The sequence below is a fragment of the Microtus oregoni genome, unplaced genomic scaffold (genome assembly GCF_018167655.1).
Source record: "Microtus oregoni isolate MIOR12 unplaced genomic scaffold, Mior012 000024F_ref0000369, whole genome shotgun sequence".
Classification (NCBI taxonomy): Eukaryota; Metazoa; Chordata; class Mammalia; order Rodentia; family Cricetidae; genus Microtus; species Microtus oregoni.
Window position 1 is genome coordinate 19,773,024 of NW_024543083.1, and position 25,609 is coordinate 19,798,632.

The 25,609-nt window shown below is 44.6% G+C and overlaps 1 protein-coding gene across 2 annotated transcripts in view; it reads right to left on the reverse strand.

Moving 5' to 3' along the window:
- Myo16 (myosin XVI) overlaps positions 1-25,609 on the reverse strand; it is a 427,263-nt gene that overhangs the window by 319,980 nt on the left and 81,674 nt on the right. The window contains exon 1 of one of the 2 annotated variants that reach the window (XM_041673987.1): positions 19,801-19,922. The exons of the other annotated variant lie outside the window; for it this stretch is intronic. Coding sequence (XP_041529921.1) covers positions 19,801-19,828 — 28 coding nt within the window. The 5' untranslated portion in view covers positions 19,829-19,922. Of the gene's footprint in view, positions 1-19,800; positions 19,923-25,609 lie in introns of those variants that run through there. 2 annotated transcript variants of the gene reach the window in all.

A 25,609-nucleotide genomic window follows, 5' to 3' on the forward strand; every position in this document is an offset into this window, starting at 1 on the left:
CTATAGTGCCTTGGCCACGAGAATTCTAAGTTGCTTATACCATGCCTGATATTATAATGTGCCCCGCATTCCTGATACTACAAAATCTGCTGCATTCCTGATTCTGCAATGCCTAATGCATTCCGGATTCTACAATGGCCACTGCATTCCTGATTCAGCAATGTCCACTGTATTCCCTGATTTTGCAACATTCACTGCATTCCTGATTCTGCAATGTCCCTTGCATTCTTGATTCTGAAATGCCTAATGCATTTTTGATTGTACAACATCCACTACCCTCCTGATTCTTCAGTGCCCGATGCATTCTTGATTGTACAACATCCACTACCCTCCTGATTCTGCAGTGCCCACTTCATTTCTGATTCTGAAATGCTCACTGCATTCGTGATTCTGCAATGTCCCCTGCATTTCTGGTTCTGCAATGTTTCCTGCAGAGCAAGAATAACCCACCCCTTCTCCTCTTTGCTTGATGCACAAATGCAGCATGGACTATTTTTCAAAACAGGAGAAACAGTGGACCAATACTCAATTTCATAGCAATAAAACAAATAACAAAATTAGATACAAACATGAATTTCCTTATATAGTATAAACTCAGCCCATCCTTCACCATATCTGTAAATCTATATAAAGGGCTCAAATGTTTAGCCTTTACTCTCAATGGTGACTGAATACTATGAACCAAACTTGAATTTGGGGACAAAATTTGCCGTGTAGTTATATTTCTGCATCTCCTTCTCTGGGGAATCTTCACACTCACAAACACCAGGTACACTGATATGACTGTGTTGCTGTAACTCTTTCTGAACATCCTAATAAAGATTGGTCTTCCACTGTGTGTCACTCTAGCTGACATAGTGGAACGGGACATGTAGCATCGCTGTCCGTTGTCCATGGTGTTCGTCATTATCCCCACTAACTTCTGGATGGCCCCTTTTTTCTAGTGACAGGCAGCATTCATTTCTAACAGACCTAACTATAGTTAAGTAAAAATACAGAGTTGGCATAGAAATGTATTTTTATTGTATCAAAATGATGGATAGAACAATGGCTATCATCATCATCATCATCATCATCATCATCCTGTTAATATTGTGACCCACGAATTAAATCCTTCATTCTGCAATTCAGAGCAGTCACTTTATTTTTTCATTGTGTCCTACAAAACTGCCCCAACTACAGGGGACAACACTGCACAAACACATTTACCACATGGCTGAAACTCATGACTGAAAGAAAATTATTATATTATGAACTATCAAATCTGGCTCATTTAAGTTAAGTGTCTAACTGTTCTTGTTTTTAAACACATTTTTTTTTTTCACTTATTGACTTTGAGGACCGGGCTGGACGGAAACCTCCACCAACACATGTGGATCCAAACAATGGTCTGGAGCTGGAGAGATGGCTCAGAGGGTAAGAGCACTGATTGCTCTTCCAGAGGTCCTGAGTTCAACTCCCCCAATCAGTGGGGGTGGTTGTGTGTTGCCATGGCATGTATGTAGCAGCCAGAGGGCCATTTGATGGAGTTCATGTTCTCCTTCCGTCATGTGTGTTCTGGTACCCGAGCTGCACTATCAGGCTTGATGCCGTAGTGACTCAAGCCAGATGACCTGAAACCTTTTTTCTTTTTTTAGCTTAAGGTTTTAAGACAGGATTTAGTCTAAACTAGCCAGGAACTGTGCTATGTACCCCAAGACGGCCTCATGTTTATGATCCTCCTGTCTCAGATTTTAGAGTAATAGAGTTACAGGTCTATTACAGTTATATTGTGACCATGCCCAAATAGATGCTCTTTTCTTCATGTATGTGTGCCCAAAGTCTCAAACAAGTGAAAGATGTTCTATACAAGCACAAAATGTGGCTGGTTTTATGCTCCTGAAGAAAATAAACTCCCATGGACATATGCACTCACATGCAAACACACTCGCATACACACACTCACGCACAAGGCTCTCACACGTACACACACACACACACACACACACTCACAGGCCCGCACATGCTCGCATGCACAAGGCTCTCACACACACACACACACACACACACACTCACAGGCCCGCACATGCTCACATGCACAAGGCTCTCACACGTACACACACACACACACACACACACACACACACACTCACAGGCCCGCACATGCTCGCATGCACAAGGCTCTCACACGTACACACACACACACACACATACACACACTCACAGGCCCGCACATGCTCACATGCACAAGGCTCTCACACGTACACACACACACACACACACACACACACACTTTGGTATCCGTATCCATAATTCCTCCCTGGATACTTACTCTTAGCATCCATTGTTACAAAATCAGAGACTCTTTGTGTCTTTTGTTTTGTTTTGTTTTGTTTTCCGGCATAGAAAAAGGCAATGAAACAAAGGAACAATGAGGATTTCCAAAGACAAGAGCACAATCACGGCTACATCCTACCCAGCTGTGAGTCTGCAATGACAACCGGAAGTCTTTAGAGACTGAGATTTCAGCATCTTTGTATTCAAGTTACAGGGATATGCCCTTCCTTACAGAACAAAAAAAAAAAAATAGAAATTACATTTCAGCAACATGTGCACATTGTGATCTGAGGAGGTCTGGAGATCGAGGCCCACAGCCTCTCTCCTAATTCTTTTCTGAAAGTTGGAGACATGAAATATTTAAATAAGCTTTAAGGGTTTGAATTAAACAGAAGAAAATCAATGACGTTTTACAACTCACTGTTTTTCAAATGTCTTTCAACTTCAAATTTCTTTTAGCTTATAAATTTATGCACCTAGAGGATATTTCTTGGGCTCCCATCCAATTATTTCCACCTAGTCCAGTAAAGGAATCTGATAAAGGCTTTCTCGTTTTAAACAGAAATGAAACATGCGATCTATATTTCCGCACCTGCTTTGCTCTGAGAATATCTCTTTAATAACTGATTACTTGGTCTTGACATACAGCCGGATGGTACGCACTGAAAATATTTTACACTCTGGCCTTTGTTTCTGGGTGGCAAAAGCCTGACTATTATTTCCCAGATGTCTGTTCCTAGTTCATCTTCCATGGGAACTAACCTTGCTGGGGTTGTCCTGTGTACTTTGTCCTGTGCTCAGATGTCCCCTACAAAGACTCCTCCAGCCAAAGCTCTTTTTGAAGACTTGCATGTCACAGAGCATGCTGGCCAGGTCAGAACAGTCAGGGTCAAGCCTGCTCCACCCAGCCCAATGACCTGCAGCCCCACAGGTGGGTGTCACCCACGTCATCACCCAGCCCAATGACCTGCAGCCCCACAGGTGGGTGTCACCCACGTCATCACCCAGCCCAATGACCTGCAGCCCCACAGGTGGGTGTCACCCACGTCATCACCCAGCCCAATGACCTGCAGCCCCACAGGTGGGTGTCACCCACGTCATCACCCAGCCCAATGACCTGCAGCCCCACAGGTGGGTGTCACCCACGTCATCACCCAGCCCAATGACCTGCAGCCCCACAGGTGGGTGTCACCCACGTCATCACCCAGCCCAATGACCTGCAGCCCCACAGGTGGGTGTCACCCACGTCATCACCCAGCCCAATGACCTGCAGCCCCACAGGTGGGTGTCACCCACGTCATCACCCAGCCCAATGACCTGCAGCCCCACAGGTGGGTGTCACCCACGTCATTTCAGACTCACACTCAACTGCGTCCTGGTTGGGACAGTCCCTCGGAAGTCTACTCCTACAAATCACACAAGAAGGAGCCGATGGCAAGATGCAAGTGCAGAGCCAACAGAGGCTCTGTCTCCTCAGACACTCTCTCTGAAAGGCCTCCTCCTGAGAAGTCAAGTTCTGGAAGGTCAGAGCCCCCTCCTGACAGTCGCTCAGGGCAGGCCCTACCATGGCTCTTGATGCTCCTGATATGGTAAATCCCCAGAGTAGACAACTGGCTATCAAGATTGGGAGATAGGAACTTTCACTCTGCAGAGTAGATGGGGCTTTGTGGTTAAAACGGTATCCAAGAAACTTCTTCATGTTGCAGCTCCTGGGGGTTTTCTTCAGATTCTTATGCAATGGAAAAAAATTTAGACCCTCTGTCTCCAATATACTTGTTTGAGCCCCAAATACCAAATAACCCTAACTCTGAATCTACTTGAATATAATGTTTCCTTCGTCAACATCCTCAACTCCAGTTCAGACTCAGCTCCTGTTCTAACCAGACAAGGTATTTACTAAGCAAACTTCTCAGTGTCCAGGCTGTCCGAGCACAGGGTCTCAGCATCAGTGTTCCCTGATCTTTTAGAAGAAGATATTTCGTCTGAGCCCTGAAGCAACATCCTGTGTGAACAAAGGCTTGTTTCAGATGCTACACCAAAGACATGAGTCTCTACTCCTTCCTCTTCAAGGCTATTCATTATAACTCAAAACTATATGTTCAAATGTATCATTCTCACCGTTATAAGTAAGAAAGTGTGACTATTTCATCATGTTTCTGAGTCTTAAAAACAAACATTTAAATACTATTTTGATATAAAATGTTTCTTTCCCTAAACTGGACTGAGACAATATTATAAATCATGTTTAATTTTAATTCCTGATGCTTACTCAGTCTTGTTCTAGCATAAATATATTAGGATGAAAATATATTAGGATAAAATAAAATTATAATTTGTGTTTGTCAGAATAGGAAGAGACTTTGAAGTTGAAATGATTCCCATGGCTACTCACATCAATTTGTAGGAACTTTCCAATGAAGAAAGTCTTCAAGCTCAGTTCGCAAACCAAGAGCAGAAGGGCAGAGGGTGAGGAGCAGCGTTCGTGTGCCCAGCACGAGGGCACTGGTTATCCCAGAGCTCATTTATTACATGCCGTGTTCCTCATCTCCCAGCCCCACACTCCCCCAGGCAGGCTTGTATAAAACACCAGTTTATCCTCACACTTACACAGGATAATAGTGTGGTGGGGAAGGTTGGTGAAGATTTAAAAGCTTACCCTCTACCGCCCATCCTGCCCACTGAAGGTCTCTGTGAACTTGTGCCTGTTCATACTGCCACGCTAGAACACACCTTCTACCTGCTTCCTATTCACAATGTGGAACGAGCCATTTGCCTCTGACATAGAACAGTCAGTCACCTTTCCTGACAGTCTGCCTCCCTTGGAAAACTCCTTTGCCCTGCCACTCCGTGTGGTTCTAGTTCTTACCAGCAGGAAGCTTGCCCTGCGCAGCTGCCGGTCAGGACTGAAAACTGATGTCAGCTGAGTCCATCATAACGGCTCAACACTGGGCAGGGGCCAAGACTACCTCTAGGCTGTTGTCCTAGTTCAGACAGGACCCTGCTCTGCGGTCTGCCCAATAAAAATAACATTTGGAAGACTTATTTCATGGGCACATCTTGCCTTAAGATCACCCCACTTAGACAAGACATTTGATACCAAAGCCCGTGTCTTCTGAGAGAGAGGCAGACGGAGAAGGGAAAAGAAGAATTCTAAAGTTACAGTCTCAGATTACCAGCACCTGCAGTACCTGAAGGCAAAATAACTCAGTTTTAGACTTTCCAGGAATCCAGAGTGGAGAGCCAGTAATTCCGTTCTGTATTTGAGCCACTAGGTATGATTTTCCTGTTGATGGACAGAAGTGACTCACGTAGAAGATTATCTAGTGATGTTCCAGGGCACACCCTTCACCTACAGCTGGTCATAGTCCCACTCATAGTAGAAGATTTATCTATTTCTATATATTATTTGTTCTGCCTGCCTGCATGCCTGCGTGCATGCATGTATGTATGTGCAGCACATGTATGCAGTGCCCACAAAAGCCAGAAGAAGGAATCAGAACCCCTGAAGCTGGAGTTACAGACAGTTGTGAGCTGCCATGTGGTGCTGGGATACCAACCGAATCCTCTGAAAAAGCAGCCAATGCTCTCAACCACTGGAGCATCTTTCCAGCTCCCTACCTCTCTCTTTTTAAAATTACATGCTTTATTTAGTGTTTGTGGTGTTTATTTGGTGTTTATTTATTGTGTGGTGGTTAGAGGACAGCCTGTGGCAGTTGGTTCTCTCCTTCTATTGCGTCAGTTCCAGGGATCAAACTCAGGTGGTGAGGCTTGGCAGCCTTCACCCAAGAGCATCTCACTGGCCTCTCTCTTGTCCTGTTGCCATGGACACACATCTCACAGAATCACTAAAGATAAAATTATATAGAATATGACATATGCATTACATTAGTCAGTTTTAAATGACACTTTCAGGTTTCAACTAGCTTCTTATTTCCTATTCAATATGTATCTTCCATAAGTCAGGATGCCAAATACCCGCCAATCAATCAACTGCTATTAAGCCAACTGTTGACAGAATTGCCTTCTGTGCTCTTGGCTATAGACTAAGGCCTGGAAAGTCAAAGTCCCTGCTTATGAAGGTATCGCAGTACTAAGACTCACATGCGTATGAAAAGGGGAGTGGAAGAGAAGTCAGTGAACTGTGTTCACCACACTACCACATGCCAACATCACCCACTCAGACCCTGAGAACTCGGGAGCCAGCTCCTAAGCCTGGCCCTCCTTAGGCCCTTTGAGTCCATGGAACTCAATCCTTGCATTTAACATTTCTGTCTTCTGAGTGTGTCTGAATATGTGTGTGAATCAGTGGTCTCTGTAATTATGCTCTAATCACTAAGAGAATGCTGTATCTTTTCTTTTCATTCTTGTATGTATGTATTATATGTGTGCATACATATGTATGTTTGTATGTGTGGGTGCCAGCATGGGCATGGATGTGTCAAGAAGGACGCATGAAGTCAGAGGACAACTTCGGGTGCCAGTCCCCCCCTTCCACCTTGTTTAAGACGGGTCTGCTATTATTTACCCTAAGTATGCCAGTCTAGCCATGCTATGGACGTCCAGGGGTTTTCTCTCTACCTCTGATCTCTCGATAAGAGCGCCAAGATTACAGTCGCATACTCCTTCATTTGGATTACAAGCGCTTTACCTGCAGAACCATCTCCAAAGCCTTAAAGGAACACATCAGTCCATATTCTTCTTCCCCCCCGCCCCCACGCCCTGCTGGCCATGGACTCTGTGAAGTCATAGGCTACCCTGTTTCTAGTCACAGTTGCTGCAAAGAACACATCTGGGTGCGGCCATGCATTGTTCATACATCTGTCCACTCACACGCTAACTGACTCACTTGCCCAAATCTATTTTAAGAGCCTTGATACACAAAGTTCAGTATTCACACTGGTTTGTTTTAAGTTTAACCAAGTCTCTAGAACTAAGGAAAAGGGAGTGTCTGTGAAACGTACCCCATTGAGACGAAATAAGTGAGACACCAGGGGGAAAAGACACTGGAAACTGACTTGGGGTTAGTCTCAAAGTCTCCAACAGGGACAATAAAAGTTACCAAACGTGATTTTGGAGGGCTTGCTGTCTCCACCCACACCTTGGCTGCATGATTACATCTGTAATCACATTCCCACCAGCAGGGGAACCAGGCCATGTTTTCTAGGTAGAGTTTACATCACTTTCTCGGGGACCTATGATACGTTCTGTGTATAGCTGGTGAGGTGACTGTCACATGACTAAGACCTGCTCCATATCCCCCAAGAATAGAGCAAGCGAAACAACATGCAACTGTGTCTGGATTCAGCTCACAAGTGTCCTGTGTTGGCTTCCGTAGAATCCCCTAACGCTGAAATGAATAGGTGGTGGCTTTGGGCATAAATAATGGACCTGAAGTTTGAGGGACAACTCCTACTCAGAACGACTCCACGCCTTTCAACAAAAGTCACAAAAATGTGTTTCACATCCTTCAATGAGGCACCACGAGGCACGTCTGTCATTAATTTTGCATTTGCTGCTAGCTCGTTCAATTCGTGACTTCCTCTCCTGCCACTCTCGCTGGAATGAAGAATAACCAATTGACTCTACAAACCACTCATTCGTTTGTATCCACCTCTCCTGTCATTGCTCATTTCTAAATAATAAATAATTCAAGGCTCTTAATCTCCCTGATTTATAGGACACAAGCTTCTTGCCTTTAATTATTTTTCTCAAGCCCCTCATTCGCAGCAGAAGACCTTTAAGGAAGAACCAAAGGAATCAGGACAGCAGTTCATGTACACCACTGACTCATGCAAGTGTCCACGGTGTTTCTTTTGTGCTTTGTTATCTTTGTATAAAGGATAGAGAACTTCCAGTTAGATGTCTTAGCCGTAACTATCCCAAGAGATGACTTATCCCTTGACCTTTCCCACATGACCCGAGGGAAGCATCCTGAATACACAATACAGTTAAAAGTCCCTTGGTTGGTGAATTCGTTAAATGTAACTCACAGTTGCATAAAACATTCCTTCCTTCAGAAAGCAATGAGCAAAATAATCTCTGGTTGGAACCTCGGGTATTCACCAATGGCTGGTCTCGCAGGATTACCCTGCTAGAAACCTGAGGAAATGGGTTCTACTCCAGCCTTGTTAGTCATAACAGTGAGTGCAAAGCTCTTTCCTCGATGTCGAGGACTGCTGAGCCCCATCTTTCTTGCAGTTGTTGCTGGGGTGGTGGCGTTGCTGGGGTGCTGGTTAGGATCATCTTAATTTCACAAGCAAATGGAAGATGCCACCAGATAAGCAAGTACAGCACCGACAGAAACCTCCCTTGGTTTTTGCTTCACTACCCTGTGGATTTTGAGCAGGATGTGTGTGGCTCCAGATATACAATGAGAGACAGGTGGATATCTGAGCTCAAAGCCAAGGAAGAGATTCTCAGCACACTGTGATCCACTGTTGCTAGTAATCACCCCTAAACTATACTCCCTATCTTAAAAATAGATGCTTTAAGCACTAAATTCTTCTCCAGTTACCCCTGTGAGACCTCTTAGTAGTCAGTTCGTGGGCAGTCAGAACATGAGCTCCATAGACTCACTCTGGCCCTTTGATGGCTGAAGTCACTGCATTTTAACTTGACCTCTCCTTTCTCTATTGGCTCTTCTGGATGTCTAGGTCATGAATGAGGTCCTTGTGGAAAGTTCCCAGGCATGCTCCTCATGCACAATCCTGTCACCTCTGCACACACTGCCTGGCACTGTGTCTTCTACGTTCCTGATTGAAGGCCTCTCAAATCCTCTGTGGATAGTTCTTCCTGACTGCTCTCCTGGAGCCCCTGCCCTGAACCAGCTCTTGTCTGGCTGTTGTTTCCCTCTTCTTCCTCATCTTACTTGTCAACAGCATGCTAATGCTCCCGCATCTCTGTCATAGACATCCCCCCCCACCTTTAAGCTTTTGCTTAGTTCAAGGCTGTGTGTGTCACACTGTGCACAGTGACATCTAGGCAGCTCTCCTCGAACTCCATCAGCCTGTGCTGAGTCTGTGCCCTCACCACGTTCCCACCTGATACTTACAAACACAACCACACACAGTTGCATGTTACAACTCCCTTCCCTTCAGCCTTCTCAACATCCAAATCTGCCCCAACACCTCCTCTGATTGGTTCCAATTCTCTTTCAGATTCATCTACTCTTCTTCCTTCTCAAGGGTGTTAGTGATCCCAGGATCCATTCAGGCAGCTTCATGGGCTCTGCTGCTGTTCTTTTTTTTTTTTTTTTTTTAAACCTGGTTTTTATTAATTTGTCTGGATTTGGCTTATTGTATTGGCAAAGAAACTCACAACAGAAGATCAAAAAATACTTACATTTGGCTTCACCAACAAGCCAGGATACCTTTTCATCTGAGTTGTAATACTTACAACAATTATAATCCTACTGAGAAACCCTGTCTCAAAATATTTTATATATGTATACTCAGCCACTTATTCCAGTTGCTTTTCAAGGATAATCTCTCTACACAGATCTTTGATAGTTCTGCTTCTTCCTTTTCTTGATCTCCTTCTTCTTTTATTATATCATCATCATTATCATCATCATCATTTTCTACATTATGCATATGTGTGTGTTTTTGTGTGGTGTGTGTGCACACACCACTAGATACATAAGGGGATCAGAGAACAGCTTTTGGGAAGTCTGTCCTCTCCTCCTGCTAAGGGTTCCAGGGATGGGCCTTCAGCTACCAGGCCCATGCAACAAGTGCGGTTCCATGCTGAGCCATCTCCTCTGGGCACTTCCCGCCTGTATTGTTGGGAGAGTCTCACAGTTCCTGCTGTGCCCAGGAAGAGTCCTAGCTTGGTTGCAGGGTTCTCAACCTTTCCTGACTGAGACTTTATGGGAGGAGTGAGGCAAAGCTTCAACTGGGGCATTCCAAAGTTTTGGATCTGGTGTGTTGAAGGCTCTGCTGGAGCCAAATGGCACAACTTTAGGCATTTTCTGGACTTCGCGCACAGAAATCTGGGAGATGAATAACTCACCCCAAGAGAACAGGTAAAAAGAGCAAAAGAGCAAAACTTCTGCTTCTATCAGGACTAAATTCAATCAACCCAACTGTGATACCTGGAGAGATGGCTCAGTGGTTAAGAGCACTGATTCCTCCAAAGGTCCTGAGTTCAATTCCCAGCAACTATATGGCTCACAACCATCTGTAATGAGATCTTGTGCCCTCTTGAAAAAGAGACCTGGTCAGTTGTCCTCATCAACTTAGACCATGAAACCCAATAAGGACAAGTTCAACAGAGCCGCAATATATGGGCTGCCCATGTGAGCTTTGGCATTGCCAGGGCATAAATTTCGTTTTCAGATTTCAATTGTGAAACCAGTGCTTTCGTCAGACATGCCTTAGCATCCTAAACTTGCCATCCTGATTGAAGCCATCACCAGGGCAGTTTTTCCTTCAATACCAGCTCTCCAGGACTAGCGGGCAGCTCTGACACAGGGATAATGCCATGGCTCACACTCAGAAATGAAAGAACTGGAAACTCAGGCCACTGGCCCCGCCCTTTCTCGTGTGCTTGAGCCACGCCTTCCGTAGGCAGAGTTTGCCCATGCATGCACAGCCCATGAAGGCGCCTCTGCTCATTCTCTGAATTCTCCAAGTGTTCACAACTTCCTAAAGGACTTCTGTTCTCACCAGCTTTCCCCTCAGGAGCTTCCTGAAGATCGACTCAACCTTGTATGCCTTCTCCCTGCCTCCCGGGAGGCTGACTCGTCTCCAGCTCTCTTCCCTCCCTGCAGAACTGGTGCCTCCCTGTGAACAGCGCTTCCTCATAGCAAGGCATGCCATTTGCGGGTGCCTTTTAAACACCCACTGAATCTACAGCCGTTTTCTGCAAAAGCTTACACGTGGCTACATGTCATAACTACTAGATGGCGAATCCCTTGAGCAGTGGAAATCCACATATACATATAAACATAGTGCTGTAGGGATAAGTCCCGCCCCTTAGGGGGCGTGTTCGCCTCGGGCTAATGTCTGCCTATAAATTTGGCGAGCAAGCTCCGAGCGTTTGCTTCTGCTTTCCTGGTCTCCGCGGGAACGGTGGTTCTGTAAGTCTATTTCTACATTAAAGCTATATATATATTTTTACACTCTGTCTGCATTCGTTTACGCCGCTACATTTTGGCGCCCAACGTGGGGCTCGAACCCACGACCCTGAGATTAAGAGTCTCATGCTCTACCAACTGAGTTGATGAGGACAACTGACCAGGTCTCTTTTTCAAGAGGGCACAAGATCTCATTACAGATGGTTGTGAGCCATATAGTTGCTGGGAATTGAACGCATGCTTTTCGGTTTTCAGCCATAGCAGGAAAAAAGCTGCGCCGTTTAAAAATGCCAGCTTTCTGGGCTGTCCTGCCAGGGCAAACTCTGACTATTTGAGGCAGGAGGGCCGGCTACCAAGAGAGGACTTGAGTGTTGTCTGTTGTAGCTCACTTGCTCGCAGGGACCTTGAAATGCCATACAGTTGTTGCAGTAAACATGGCTACAGCCTGTATATCCGCCATGAGGCTGGAAAGCTAAGGAATGGACTGGATCTAGCCGGCAAAGCCACGTCTTTAATCCTAACCATATTGCTCAGTAATTCAAAGATTCATGTGGTCAGAAAAAGAGAGATATACAGTAAAGAGAGATTCAAAGACGAAGAAAATTTCTAAATGGTTTGAAGTGTGTTAAAATATATGCAGACTAAAAGTTGAAGTTCTTAAAGTAAAAAACATAAAAAAAGGAAGAGAGTTGTTGTGTGTGGTAGCACACGCCTTTAATCCCAGTGCCTAGAAGGCAGAGACAAACAGATCTCTGTGAGTTGAAGGTGTAGTAGTGTACACCTTTAATCCCGAATGCCTGGGAGGCAGAGACAGGCGGATCTCTGAGAGTTCAAAGACAACCTGGTTTACAGAGTTACTTCAGGTCAAAGATACAGAGAACCTGTCTCAAAAAGCAAAGAGTTAAAAGTAAAAATAAACAAAATAGAGGTTAAAACAAAGCTGTACAAAGATGGAAAATACACAGAGAATCTTGATACTGTATGCTATTATGCTCTCTTTGAATTATTTGAATGCTGAGGAAGGAGCAACAGATGCTAAAAGATATTTATTTATAAATGCTGCTGAACTAATCCAACATAGATATTTTGAAAATGCCTTGAATTTGAAATTTGGATCAAAGGACATGATACTTTGGAAAGGAGTTTCTTATTTTGTTTTCACAGAGGATGAGACGCTGTCCATTTCTTCTATTCCGATTTGGTATGATGGACCACGCCCTCCTGAAGGGTTGGTGTGAACACCTTCAGAAAATTGCTTCGCTCAACTGCCAACTGAGATGAAACTAGCACACAGGTTATACCATGAAAGACCTAATTAACGACGCCCCCATTCAGCAGGAAGCAGTTTGGAGAGAAAAAACTGCACCCATGTTCCCAAATATGGTTTATAAACGTTCTTTTACATTTAAAGGGGGATATGATATAGATATGAATAATTTGCATTAGTATAGATTTTGCTTTATTGATAGAGATTTAAGGTCAATTTTGTTATATGTATATGTATTTCTGATATTGATTAAGGTGCTGTGATTGTGTAGTTCATTTAAAAATGTAATATATATAGGTTGTTAATGGATAATCATCGATAATAGTAAAGTTTGTAGTCATGTTAGTTAAGATTTTCTAGATGTGCGTAGATATATTTTAGATAGACATTCTTCATGTCTTTCAAAGATTACAGAATATGGCATTTTAAATGTTTTAATAACTTAGGACTTTTCATGACAATGAGACACTCTGCTCCTGGCAGCACCAATCTACTTCAAGAGGAAGATGGGCATCGAAGAGGCACCTTATGGAGTTTGATAGCCATTTGGGCAAGAAACTGCTCTTGCCTGGACTATTGCATAAACTGGACACAGAGAACCCACAGAGAGAGGACTACTGAACTTTGCCTAAGGTGAGATGATCTTTCGGGGTTCCTGATTCATGAAAGAGTCTGCAAGACATTCTGCAGGACACAACAGATAGTGACTGAACTGACTTTGAATTTTCCTGCTTTATGGAAATGTCTGCTGGATAGCATGGGCCTGAAGGCTGAAGATGGATGCCCCAACAGTACAGAGGAACTTTGGGTGACTGTCCAGGCAGCGAGATGTCTAGGTCATTTTTAGAGTTTTAAAAGTTGCTTTTTTTCTTGTTTAGTTAGGTAATATTATATCTTTCTGGTGTTAAAGCCTTTTTTTTTTTTTGTTTAAACCGAAAAAGGGGAAATGATGGAGGAAGGTCATTGGCCAATAAAGAAACTGCTTGGCCCTGTGGGTGGAGTAAACAGAACAAAATGCTGGGAGGAAGAGGAAGTGAGGTCAGAGTCTCGACAGCTCTGCTCTCCGGAGCAGACGCCTCAGCAGAGACGCCATGCCCTGCTCGCTGGCAGACACACGTGATGAAGCTCGGACCCAGGATGGACTAGGCTAGAATCTCCCCGGTAAGCGCACCTTGGGGTGCTACACACAGATGATTAGGAATGGGCTAAATTAATATGTGAGAATTAGCCTAGAAGAGAATGGGCCAAGCAGTGATTAAAAGAATACAGTTTGTGTGTTGTTATTTCGGAGCATAAGCTAGCCATGTGGGCGGCCGGGTGTGGGGGACACAGCCCTGCCGCCCCATATTACTACATAGTGCAGAGCCGGACAGCCTGTAAAGGAGAGAGCATGCAGCGCTGAGAAACCCCAACTATGAGAGGAGAGACAGAGTGGCAGCCTGCGGGAGCAGAGGCATCATGCTGCATTTTGGAGGAGGAGGACCAGGGTATCAGGCTACTGTGTAGGTAACTGGACATAAATAAAGAGCAGAAGGGCTCAATGCTTCAGTATAGCGTGCTGTGGAGACTGGCGTGCAGTAACTAGGTGGCAAAAAATATGAAGGGATGACTTTCTAGAGAAGAACACTGCAGGTAATGTGAGCTCCCTGTGCAACCATCTTGAGTGGATAAAAACACAGAAATAAGAAGTATTTCGTTGTGGTTCCGCTGATTCCCCAAGTCCCCCCTCCTTCCCTTCTACCTTTTCTCTCCCCATCTCCCCTTACCCCCATCCCACCCCACCCCCAAAATCCTAATTTTCTCCCCGGCAATTGGGTCTACTTCCCTTAGCCAAGAGGATAACTATATGTTTTTCCTTGGGTTCACCTTCTTACTTAGCTTCTTTAGGTTCACCTATTGTAGACTCCGTGGCCCTAATTTATGGCTAGAAACCAATTATGAGCGAGTACATCCCATGTTCAATTCTTAGTTAAGGGAACCACTTTAGGGTGAGCAAGAGATTTGACCCTAGAGGGGCTCCCAAGTGCCCAACATGAGGTTCCCAGTTAGTTCCTTGGGTAGCTGAGGACTGGGAACCTGAAATGACCCTATCCGAGAGCAATACTGACGAATATCTTGCATATCATCATAGAACCTTCATCTGGTGATGGATGGAGACAGAGACAGAGACCCACACTGGAGCACTGGACTGAGCTCCCAAGGTCCCAATGAGGAGCAGAAGGAGGGAGAACATGAGCAAAGAAGTCGGGACCACGAGGCGTGCACCCACCCACTGAGACAGTGGAGCTGATCTACTGGGAGCTCACCAAGGCCAGCTGGACTGTGACTGAAAAAGCATGGGATAAAGCCAGACTCTCTGAACATGGCGAACAATGAGGGCTGATGAGACGCCAAGGACAATGGCACGGGGTTTTGATCCTACTTAATGTGCTTGCTTTGTGGAAGCCTAGCCTGTTTGGATGTTCACCTTCCTAGATATGGACGGAGGGGGGAGGACCTAGGACTTGCCACAGGGCAGGGAACCTGGACTGCTCTGTGGACTGGAGAGGGAGGGGGAGAGGAGTGGGGGGAGGGGTAGAAGGTGGGAGGAGGGGGAGAAATAAATAGAAAAAAAAAAAGAAAAAATAAATAAAAAAAAAAAAAGAAGTATTTCGTTATCTATCACTTTGGAAAAAATTAAAACGTTAAAACACAACTGTTAAGTCCTGGAGGCGAGGATGTCTCTGCTAATGTTTAGAGCATGCTCACTGCAGCCTCCAGGCAGTTCGCTTGTTGGTCTGTCTACTCTGCAGGCTGTCCTGAGAGCTTATGTTTCTGACTCCCTCACTCCATCCTGTCACTTCCTAGGGAGTCCTAATAACAGGACATAAAGAGAGTGAGCAATCAAAAGAGGAGAAGAGAAAGGTCAGGAAGAAGCATTGGGAACCAGACAGGAATGTCTCCAACTTCTGGGGAGACAGAAGCTACAACTACAAGGTGCAGTCCCAGTGACAAGACATTGGGGTTCCCAAGGGAAATCCAGAGCTCTCCCCAGTCTTAAACCGAGTCGTGATCTTGTCAAAATGGCTCCTGCTTGTTAGGTCGGCACTAGGGAATAACACATTCTCAACTCATCACAGTTCAGACTGCTGTAGCCTTTTGAGAGGGTGTCTAGTGTTTGGCACTGGGTTTTTCTAGGAATTCAAAATCAAGAGGCTAGCATGGCAGGGATCCTGGTGAGGGTCTGCATCACACAATCTGGGAAGAGAAAGGCATTGTGTGGTGATAAGGATGAAGAGACAGAGGCAGAAACCCAAGGTGACTGATGCAGGGGGATTCTCAGTGGGCAGTACATAGGTGAGGGCTACCTTCTGTGGTAGGAGATTACCTGTGAAATTGCTGCAGAGAATAGAGTCTTGAGATCATGGACAGTGGTCATTCCACTGCTGGAGATGATCCCTATTGTGCCTGGTTTGCTTTTGGGCCAGACAAAGGTTCTGAATCACATTTGGAGGGTCATGTGGAATCACTCAGGTGGCCTAGCTTCCTCCCTCCCAAGGGGTGGCCTTGGTGGTCTGGATATGAAAACACTGGGAGCTGTGGGCAGAGGGATTGGTTCCCTGGATTCTCCAGCTCTGCTGCAGAATTCTGTTCTGTTTTTGCACCCCCAGCTCTTCAGTGCAGAATTCTGATCTGTTTGCACCCCTAGCTCTGAAGGGCAGTATTCTGTTCTGTTTTCATTCCCAGATCTCCAGTGCAGAATTCTGTTCTGTTTGCACCTCCAGCTCTCCAGTGCACTCAGAAGACATTCCATTGGCCAACAGAGGGTCTTCTGAAGTGAATGGGAACCTGCATGGCTCAGTTTATGGAACTATTGAGATACACAGACACTCCTAATAGACAGACATGAAATTCTCAGGCTCAGTGCTGGAGTGTGTGCACTGGGAAGAGAGAGAAACTACCACAGACTCTACCTACAGTTTGCATCCTGTCCCTAGACTTGGAAAACCCAAATACTAAAGTCAGGAAGAAATGTCTCCAGTCTTCATCCTTTATATTATTGTCATTTTCATACTTTATTTTTTTTAATCTTTTGGTGTTATTTATTATAGCTCTATCTATTTTGTCTTACTTTTTCAATGAGTAATTTTTGTCTCTTGCTTTTTTTCTGTTCTTACTTTATTTCATTATTTCTTCTTTTTCTTTTATTGAATTTAATTCCTGCTATTTTCCATTTTTCTACTGCCCCATTTAATTTTAGCCTTCTACTTTAATTAATTTTCCATTTGTCAGTTTGAGTTTTGCAGTCTCTTCTACGCTGTTCTCACTGCTCTGTACAGGACTAGTTGTGTGGCAGTTGTCTTTGATCGCCTGCTACTGTGTCACTGTATTAGGTTTGATTTGACGTTGTTGCTGTTGGATCAATTCACATTCACAGTTTTGAGTGGTTATAGGTGATAGACCCCCCCCCCCAAAAAAAGAAGGCAGCTTACTAGAAATACCACCATACAAAGCTGGAAATAAATAGTAATTCCAGAAAATCCTGACAACATAGAATACAATAGTGTGATAGACTACAAAAGAGGCTCATCCACCAGTTCCTAACTATTCAATAGAGAAACCTAAAGACATTGAAATGATTAAAATTCCCATTAAGAATTTATAAGGGCAATTCTTATTATAAATGATCTCACAGAGGGTTCCAATCAGCCCATTAATAAAATAAATAATTCACTCAAGACTTGGAAGAGAAACTTTGTAACCTAGAGAGACATTCAGTGGATACAGACCCTAACACATGAAACCCATGGAAATCCTAGACATGAATCAAGAGATCAAATGAAAATCCCAACAAAAGCTTTGTCAATAAAGCAGACTAAGTGAGAAAAAAAAACCTCAGGTATTGAAGACACAGTTAAGGTGTTATTACGTTCAGACAGTAGTAAAGGAAATGTAATAAGACAGTTACAATTCATGGCTAAAAGACCAAATCTATGAACCTGTGATGTAGAAGAAGAAGCCAAGATGTAGCACAGGCATGGAGAGGAAGGAGCGAGTATAGACAATAGTGGACAAAGCCAGAGGACTTGAGGACACTGAAGGTCCTTTGTCAATAAAACCTCCTCACAGTTCTCCTTGTTCTAGCCATTTCTTGAGATGCCACTAAGACCCACAGTTCTGGGCTGGAGAGAAGGTTCAATTGTGAAAAGCACTGACTGCTCTTCCAGAGGACCTGGGTTCAGTTCCCAGCACCCACATGCCAGCTAACAACTGCCTGTAACTCCTGCTCCAGGGGATCGGATGCCCTCACACAGACATACCTGCAGGCAAAACACCAGTGCACATAAAATAAAAATAAGCTAAACTCCTGTACTCAAGAGATCCTTAAAAAAATCCATAATTCTATGCTATGAAACAGCCATTGGCTGCCTCTGCCACAGTAAAACCCAGCTTCTGAAGTCCGCTGTGGAGGTGGCTCTGGAGGGCGATCCTCCTCCGTAGCTAATGGCTCAGGAAACAGGTGAGCTGTGAGTACTTCCTAATTACTTTGGTAAATTCATCAGAAATGCTTTCCCCAAGCGTTTGAAATATCTGCATTAATTAGCATTATTATTAATTCATTACGTTCATTAAATCTGCTTTGGTCTCTTACAGTGACCAGTGATGAGACTTGCCTAGAGCATCCCACTAGGTTCATGTCTCTTCCATGGGTACGAAATCCTAGTCATATCGGACACTTACAGGAGGCAGAAGGAGACAGGAGGGTGGCCTCATGTACTGTCTGGCCACCAGGAGGTCCCTCCTCCTCCCCCAAGCCCTTGCCATCCCATCCTGCTGTGCTTCTGCCCACGCCCCCTGGCTACACTCGCTCCACCAGGTGTGTGCTCATCTTCTGGAATGAGCCCAGGCTCCCTGGTGAAATGATGCAGGCGGTTTTGGGAATTCCCTCTCCAGAGGCTCATGAGGAACATGACAGTACCTTGCTGCTGCAGTAAAACGTGAGCCGCCGTTTGGAAACCAGCCAGGGGTAAAGCACAATGTGTGTTAGCAGGCCAGTCACTTAAGGGGTTAAACAAAGACTACTCAGTGCTTCTCAAATATGCAGCCCTGTCACAGCTTTTATCGGTTAAAGTTAATTCCCAAATCTACAGACTGATCAGTACACTCTGGTTCTGGAAGCAAAGCTTCTGAGCAGGGCAATTTATTTTAATAATACAGAGCTATCACCCTCTTGTCCATTATCCAACAAAAATAAGAACAAGACAACTATTTTTTCCTCAACCATTCATTTCAGTCTCCTTTAAAACAAAATGCAAGATCCATTTCAACCACAGTCCTTCAACAAGGTGCTTGATTAACATTGGCATGTCCTTGTCAGCAAACCCGTAATCTCACTAGCAATCTGGCCTCCAGCAATGTCACCTGTCACTTTAAGGTAAGATATGAACACGCAGAAGTTTTCAGAAGTGCTCAGGAAAAAAGAATTCTACTCAGCAAGCCGGGTTTGCTCTAAAAATGTCCTCTTAGTCCTTGCCACTATCAGGAGGTTTAGGTGCAAGCAGAGTCTGGCTCAGAGAACCCTGCTGGGATTCCAACGTTAAACCCGTACAGAGAACTGCTGGCTGGCTGTTCTGTACCCTACAACCATCCCTGCAGAGCTGGGGCACAGCTTCTGCAAGGTGAACAGCACAAGGACAAAACTTCCTAGCCAAGGGTAACCCAAAGATAGGCGGAGGAGAGAAACACTGGAAAGCGCAGCTCGACAGTGAGAGAAATCACCAAATGACTTCAGTCACACCTTCGCCAAGGAAGTTGTGCAAACATTATCCAGACATCTTAATAGTGTGGGAATCCCCAACAACTTTTATTGATGGATATATTTTTCTTTCTCTGTTTTCGGTATCCCTTTTAAAATATCTTTTTTAAAATGCAGCATCCTAAGGATTTTCCACACCACAGCATTTAAAGAGAGAACTATTTTAGAATCTGAAATGAAATGGAACTCAGCCTGTCAACTCCCCTTCACAGTGACCGATTCGTGTGTCACCCGTATGGATGCCACACGCCGGAACACCTGCCTTAATTTTGGCATATGTTTAAAAGAACACTTCAAAAAGACAAGCGTATACACACACGCACACAAGTCAGTGAGTCTACTTACAGCATTTGATGAACTGATAGTGAGACATTGTCCCTTCTCAGGCGTGAGTCCTGCCGTGGGTCCCAGCATTCTCTTCTGCTATGACTGCTGTCCCCAAGAAATGCATAATTTAGGGTTCCTGCTCAGGTAACAGGGCACCTCAGAACGCATTACTGAGCAGGGGCTCCTGCTCCCGCTCTTACAGACAGCATCAAACTCATTTTCATTCAGCAGCTGGAGTTCAGAGCAGCCCCGGGGTGGGTTTGAGCCACTGCCGCGGCACGCACGTGCTATCCCTGCGCCCTTGATTGACACACTCCAGTGCCACAATCCTGGGAAGGGTCGCTCTAATTGGCGCTCACGTGCGGCCACAGCCTTCCGCTAGTGTGGAGGTGTGCTGCACTGCGGCTCTCCCTCCCAGTCCTGCGTGCTAATGGCTTCTCAATAGCTTTCAAAATGCAGAAGACTCTGCTGAGCTGATGGGTGAGAGGGTGTGTGTGCCTTACAGGCATCCTGAATCTGACGGGGGCTCCCTGTCAGTTGCCCTGATAGGACAGGATTCTTAGCTGGTGGCCAAGCTCATTATTTTTAGGTGCCACCAGTTGCTGTGCGTGAATATGAAATGGCCAGCCCGAGCTCAAAATAGCCCCTCCTTAGGATGGGAGTGCTTGGATCTGCCTCTAGCCAGGAAGCGCATTCACAAGGCAGCGTTTGGTTATCTATGCAGAATGCAAAATTTAAATTACCCACAGAAAGCTGTTGATCTGCACAGCTTTAAAATGTAGGATTTTGCTACCTCTGCAGACTGCAATGAATTAAACTGCACAACCTTAGCCAGGGAATGAAGTTTTTCTGGACTGCAATCAGAAGGGAACACATGGTCTCCCAGGCTCTATTGTAATAGACATAAATGTCATGTTTTAATAGCTAGTTAGCCAGAGAAGGTCATCTGTGAGCCACTTACAATGAAAATGTGTACGTGGTTACTTTTGTAGGTCAATATATTTTTATTTTTAAAATGTTTTTATTTATTCTTTGAGAATTTCATACTATGTATTTTGACCATGGTTCCCCCTCCCCCAACTCAATTTCACATTCTGTGTCTCTTTAAAATGAAAGCATGGAGTCTAATTTGTGTTGCCTAATTATTCCTGAGCATGGGGTCTTTCCTGGAGTGTGGCTGAATATACCTAGTATCACCCCATTAAAGAAAACAGACTCTCCTCTCCCAGGGTAAGTTTATTTAACATATAACATGTGGGACAATACCCAGCTGGGCATTACATACCATCAAATAAAAACCCCAGCATTGGGGGAAAGTTATATCTTTTTGAGTCACTGGCCAACAGTGTCCCTTAGGTCCCAAGCATTAAAAGTTATTGTCAAGGCTACTGATTACCTTCCACAACCTGATGGTAAGACCCTAATGCTGAAGATAGCATTCACTTATGTCATAGAACATGAGAAATTGAGCTGGGACTCATCTGGAAGCTCCACCTCTATTGACCGCGTTTATATGCTATGCACTTTGTCAGAGGGAAGCAATCCCCATTCTCACCCAGTTATAAACTCTGCCAGCTATTGGAGGCCTGGCTGCAAGGTAGTGCATTTTTATGGTGATCTTCTTTGCGAGTCCACAGTCCTAATTTGTGTTGGTGTTTGAAGGCATTGAGAATGCCAGACTGAAACGTCAAGGGGAACAACAGCAGAGCTGTCTAGGAGCTGTGCATGATTTGGGTATGAACTCTGTATGAGAGGTACATAAACCGTACATGAGACGTATGTAAACTGGGCATGAGATGTGTTTGAGCTATGTGGACATGTCATTTTCACACACCCTCAAGTTGTCTTGGATCGACTTTGGAACTTTCTGTTCATTTTGTAAACCTTTGAGTATATGTACAGCCAAAAGGGATGCATTTTCCTTTCCCCAGTCCCACCTAGTGGAACTATGATGGGAGCATAAATTGGATTCTATTAACTTTCATAACATTGGGCAAAGAATGACTTAAAATTTATTGCACTTTCTGAAATATAACTTTCCTAAGAAACCCAGCTCTGGTAGGGATCACAAAGATGACATCGCAGCTCTTTGAATCACATATTTTATGGATAATATCAGATTTGATGGAAGCAGTAAGGCAGAACTAAGGTTGGAATAGATTCATTCCTAGAAATTCATTTATGTTGTGGAATTGGTCATTAAGCATAATATTAAATACAAGCATTTGAAGGGAACTGATTTCCACTGCCAGAAAGCTCATGACAAGTAAAACACAAGTAACTTTATTATTTTACAGCACTTTTACAACACCCTGTTGTGATCAGTGAAGATGCCAAGAATATCTCAAAAGCACTTTTCATTTGTTATGCATCAAACAACTGCTCACTGTTCACACTATTTCTGACACAAACACAAGCTATTTTTGACTTTTAAATGTAATTATTACACACGAGGTATTTTTTTTCTTTCAAATAAGGTAGATTATTCCCCAACTCTTAAAAAAAAAAAAAGGTGACCCTAGAGTGCTGCTGTGCTGACAGTCATTTGGTGGACTTGGCGATGTGCGTTTGCTCCTGGGGTGTGTTTACTGTGTCCCGGATCAGATAGCTCACCCCAGGTCTACCAAGAAACCATGTCACAGGCAATACACAATGGGAGCCGGTTTTCCAATCTTTTTGTAGATAATTCCTGGTCCAATAGTTCATCCATTTTCACATAGTATTCAGAGACAGAATTAAAGATGGAAACCCTCAAATGTCAGCACCAGTAGGGAGCACGTGCTCGGTGGGGTCACCTTCAGTATCATCGTGATGTGGTTTAGAACCACTCAGGACACAGCTCCGAGTCTCTGGGAAGAAATTTCCGGAGAGTGGTTTAACTGAGGCAGGAGACCCACTTTGACTATGAGTGTCATCCACCATGTGGGATGAAAAGCAACAAAAGCAAAGACAAACTAAACACAAACATTCCATTCTCTATGCTTCCTGTCTGTCTGTGCCAGCTGACCCGTGTCTCAGGCCTCTACTGTCACAGCTAGTCGGTGTTACCACCACGCCTTTCCCACCATGATGGACTACATCCTCTCTGCCCCTGAGCTAAGGCATCCCTTCCTCCCTTAAGTTTCTTTTGCCAGGAATTTCATCTAAGCAATAAGATCACTAAGGCTTCAGGTTACAAGGCCACTGTCAACAAATGAAGAAATGAACTATGTCAGACTCTAAGACAGGGCAGTCTGTCTCAACTCCAGGAGCAGATTAGGGCTTCAAACACCGATGAAGCTGCTCAAGAACCTGCAACAAATGGAACACACCATCATTACCAAGATGCCTGGGAGGTGCAAGCTCAGGGTTCCTATCACCATCATCGGAGATTCTTGGTGGGTGGGGTCCTGAGCTCGCCTGTGGCCATGACGTTAGTCTAATGATTTCCAAACCCTTCAAGCTTACATGGTCTCTTCCCAAAGGCAGCAGAAAAAGGGACATACTACAATTGGCATTCTCTCGAAGCCTTCAGTGGGCTCTGTTGTTGGAGGCTGGACTGGCCCCTCAAGCCACCGGTTTACCTGTCTCTGCTTAGGCTCCCATTCTTGATGCACCCACCTCTGAGGCTAACACTGAATTCAGTCTGTCCATTAAACCATGACTGTCAGAAACAGGACTGCACAGAGTTCCACACTGGCCTCATACGTCTAAGGACAGAACAATAACCATTGCCATTACATGTATATGAACCTGTGGCAAAGGGTGGGGAAAGGCATAGTTTTGCCTGACTAGAGGCAAGGCAGGGACAGCTGTTCACTGCCCTCCGTGTATCACCAGAGTGCTGACATGCTAAACAAGGCTTTCATGCCTCAGAGAGAATATTAACATGTTAACATGTCAGAACCCCTATTCCGCTCTTGTCATAGAGTGGCCATGTAGAGAAAGAACGCACATCAAAGACTGCCGCAAGTAAGGCTCGTGGATGCTCTTTAAGCAACAACGCGTGTATAAATGAGCTTTGATGAGGACACACAGGCTCAGATGCTTGCTGCGTGTTCTCATTGCTCGTTTGGGGCATCTGGTCAACCACATGCCCCTTGAAATGTTTTTCCTCTAATGGAAATAGAATGTTTTGAATACTCCCGAGCATCTAGGCAGAAACGTTTGTGAGGTACTTGTGTATATTTTTTTTACTTAAATGCAAAGCAAACTTTGAAATCACTGCAGCATGCATGTTAGAGTAAGCAGGGAGGAGCACCCCTCTCTCCCTCCCACTAATGTTTGAAGTTGAACCCATGTTTGTTTATCCTAACAGTGGAGTGAATCAGAGCAGGGTGCTGTTAGTATATGACTATGTGTGCATGTATGCGTGTGTGTGTGTGTGTGTGTGTGTGTGTGTGTGTGTGTGCTGTGTGGGCAAGCAAAGTAGTGATGGAATATTCTCTGCCTCTTGGCTCATTTGGAAGAAAAACAGTTGTCTATTTACTGAAAATAATACATGTGTTCTTGGAAAAGATAAAATAAATTTTGAACAAGTTGTATATAGGAATATCTTTTCATATTTCCCAACTGATAGATAATGAACTATAGAACATATACGTGCCTGTGTTATTCATACACACACACACACACACACACACACACACACACACACTTACTGTGGGAACCTGGCTAGCCTCAGATGCTCCCATCTTTGCCTCCAGGTGTGTGCCACTGCACCTAACTACAGACTTGTCCTTTTCAGTAGTTTTAATTTAATTGCCCTTCTACCCATCCTTCAGATTTTATATCAAACTCAATTAACCTACACGTGTATTTAGCTTCAGTTCATCTCAGCGTTCTTGCAATCCTCTATTTTACTTTCCCCCTTGTACTAAGCAACTCGGTGTTTCAGTGCAGGGTTTTCTATGTTTCCTGAGGTCAAATGAAAGCCTCTTTCTTGCCAGGTATTATTTGAAGCTAAAACCTTGAGTTTTCTTTATTTCCAACAAAGTCTAAAACCTCATTGAACATCCAGGTCACAAGGAAAGAGCCACAAGAACCAGACGATGCCAACCCATTCTAGGTTATACCACTGGAGGAGGCTTTGAGGGGTGGGAGGGGAGTTCACTGAAGGTTGATGGCAAGACAGTCAGTCAGTCAAACAGGATTTGTGGCTGTCAAGGACAAAAGAGGAATGGGCAAGCAGAAGGCGGCTTTTTCTCCTCACCTCTGTCCCCCTCTACTTAAAACCTGTTGTGTTTTTGAGAATTTAGAGACAAACAGGCAAGCCTGACTGTGTACAATAAAGAAAAAACAATCCCAATGTGCCAGACATTTCTGCGACCGTAACCTAAGTATCCACTCAGCTAATGCTCTTAAGTGAGCCATGTGGACACCACTATTGCTCTTCACTCTGTAGTAAATGAGGGAACAGAGGCATGAAGACTAAGCAAGCAAGTGTGAGCCCTCGGGCATGAAAGAGCAAGACCAGGTTCACCACGAAGTTCCCAACACAGGGGCCACTTTGACCATGGAGTCCTGCACCCCATTTGTGGTCAATGTCAATTTAAAGCTGACTCTTAGATATTGCATGCATCATGTTCTGCAACTCCTGGCCTCACTTTCCTTCTCTTTCCCAGGTTCATTCCTATCTCCTTTTCAATTACCCTCCTTGCCCTTCGGTCCCAGGTGAACCTTAGCCCTTCCTGTTAGACACACGTAGAGAAGGAGACAAGATAAAAACATGGATACAGAAGAGACACAGAAAAAGATGAGGAGAGTCACAGGCTGTAGGAACATCAGGCTCAAGGGTGGAGGGTGATACACAGCATCTCTCGCCCCTCCCTGCTCCTTTTTTCTGGGA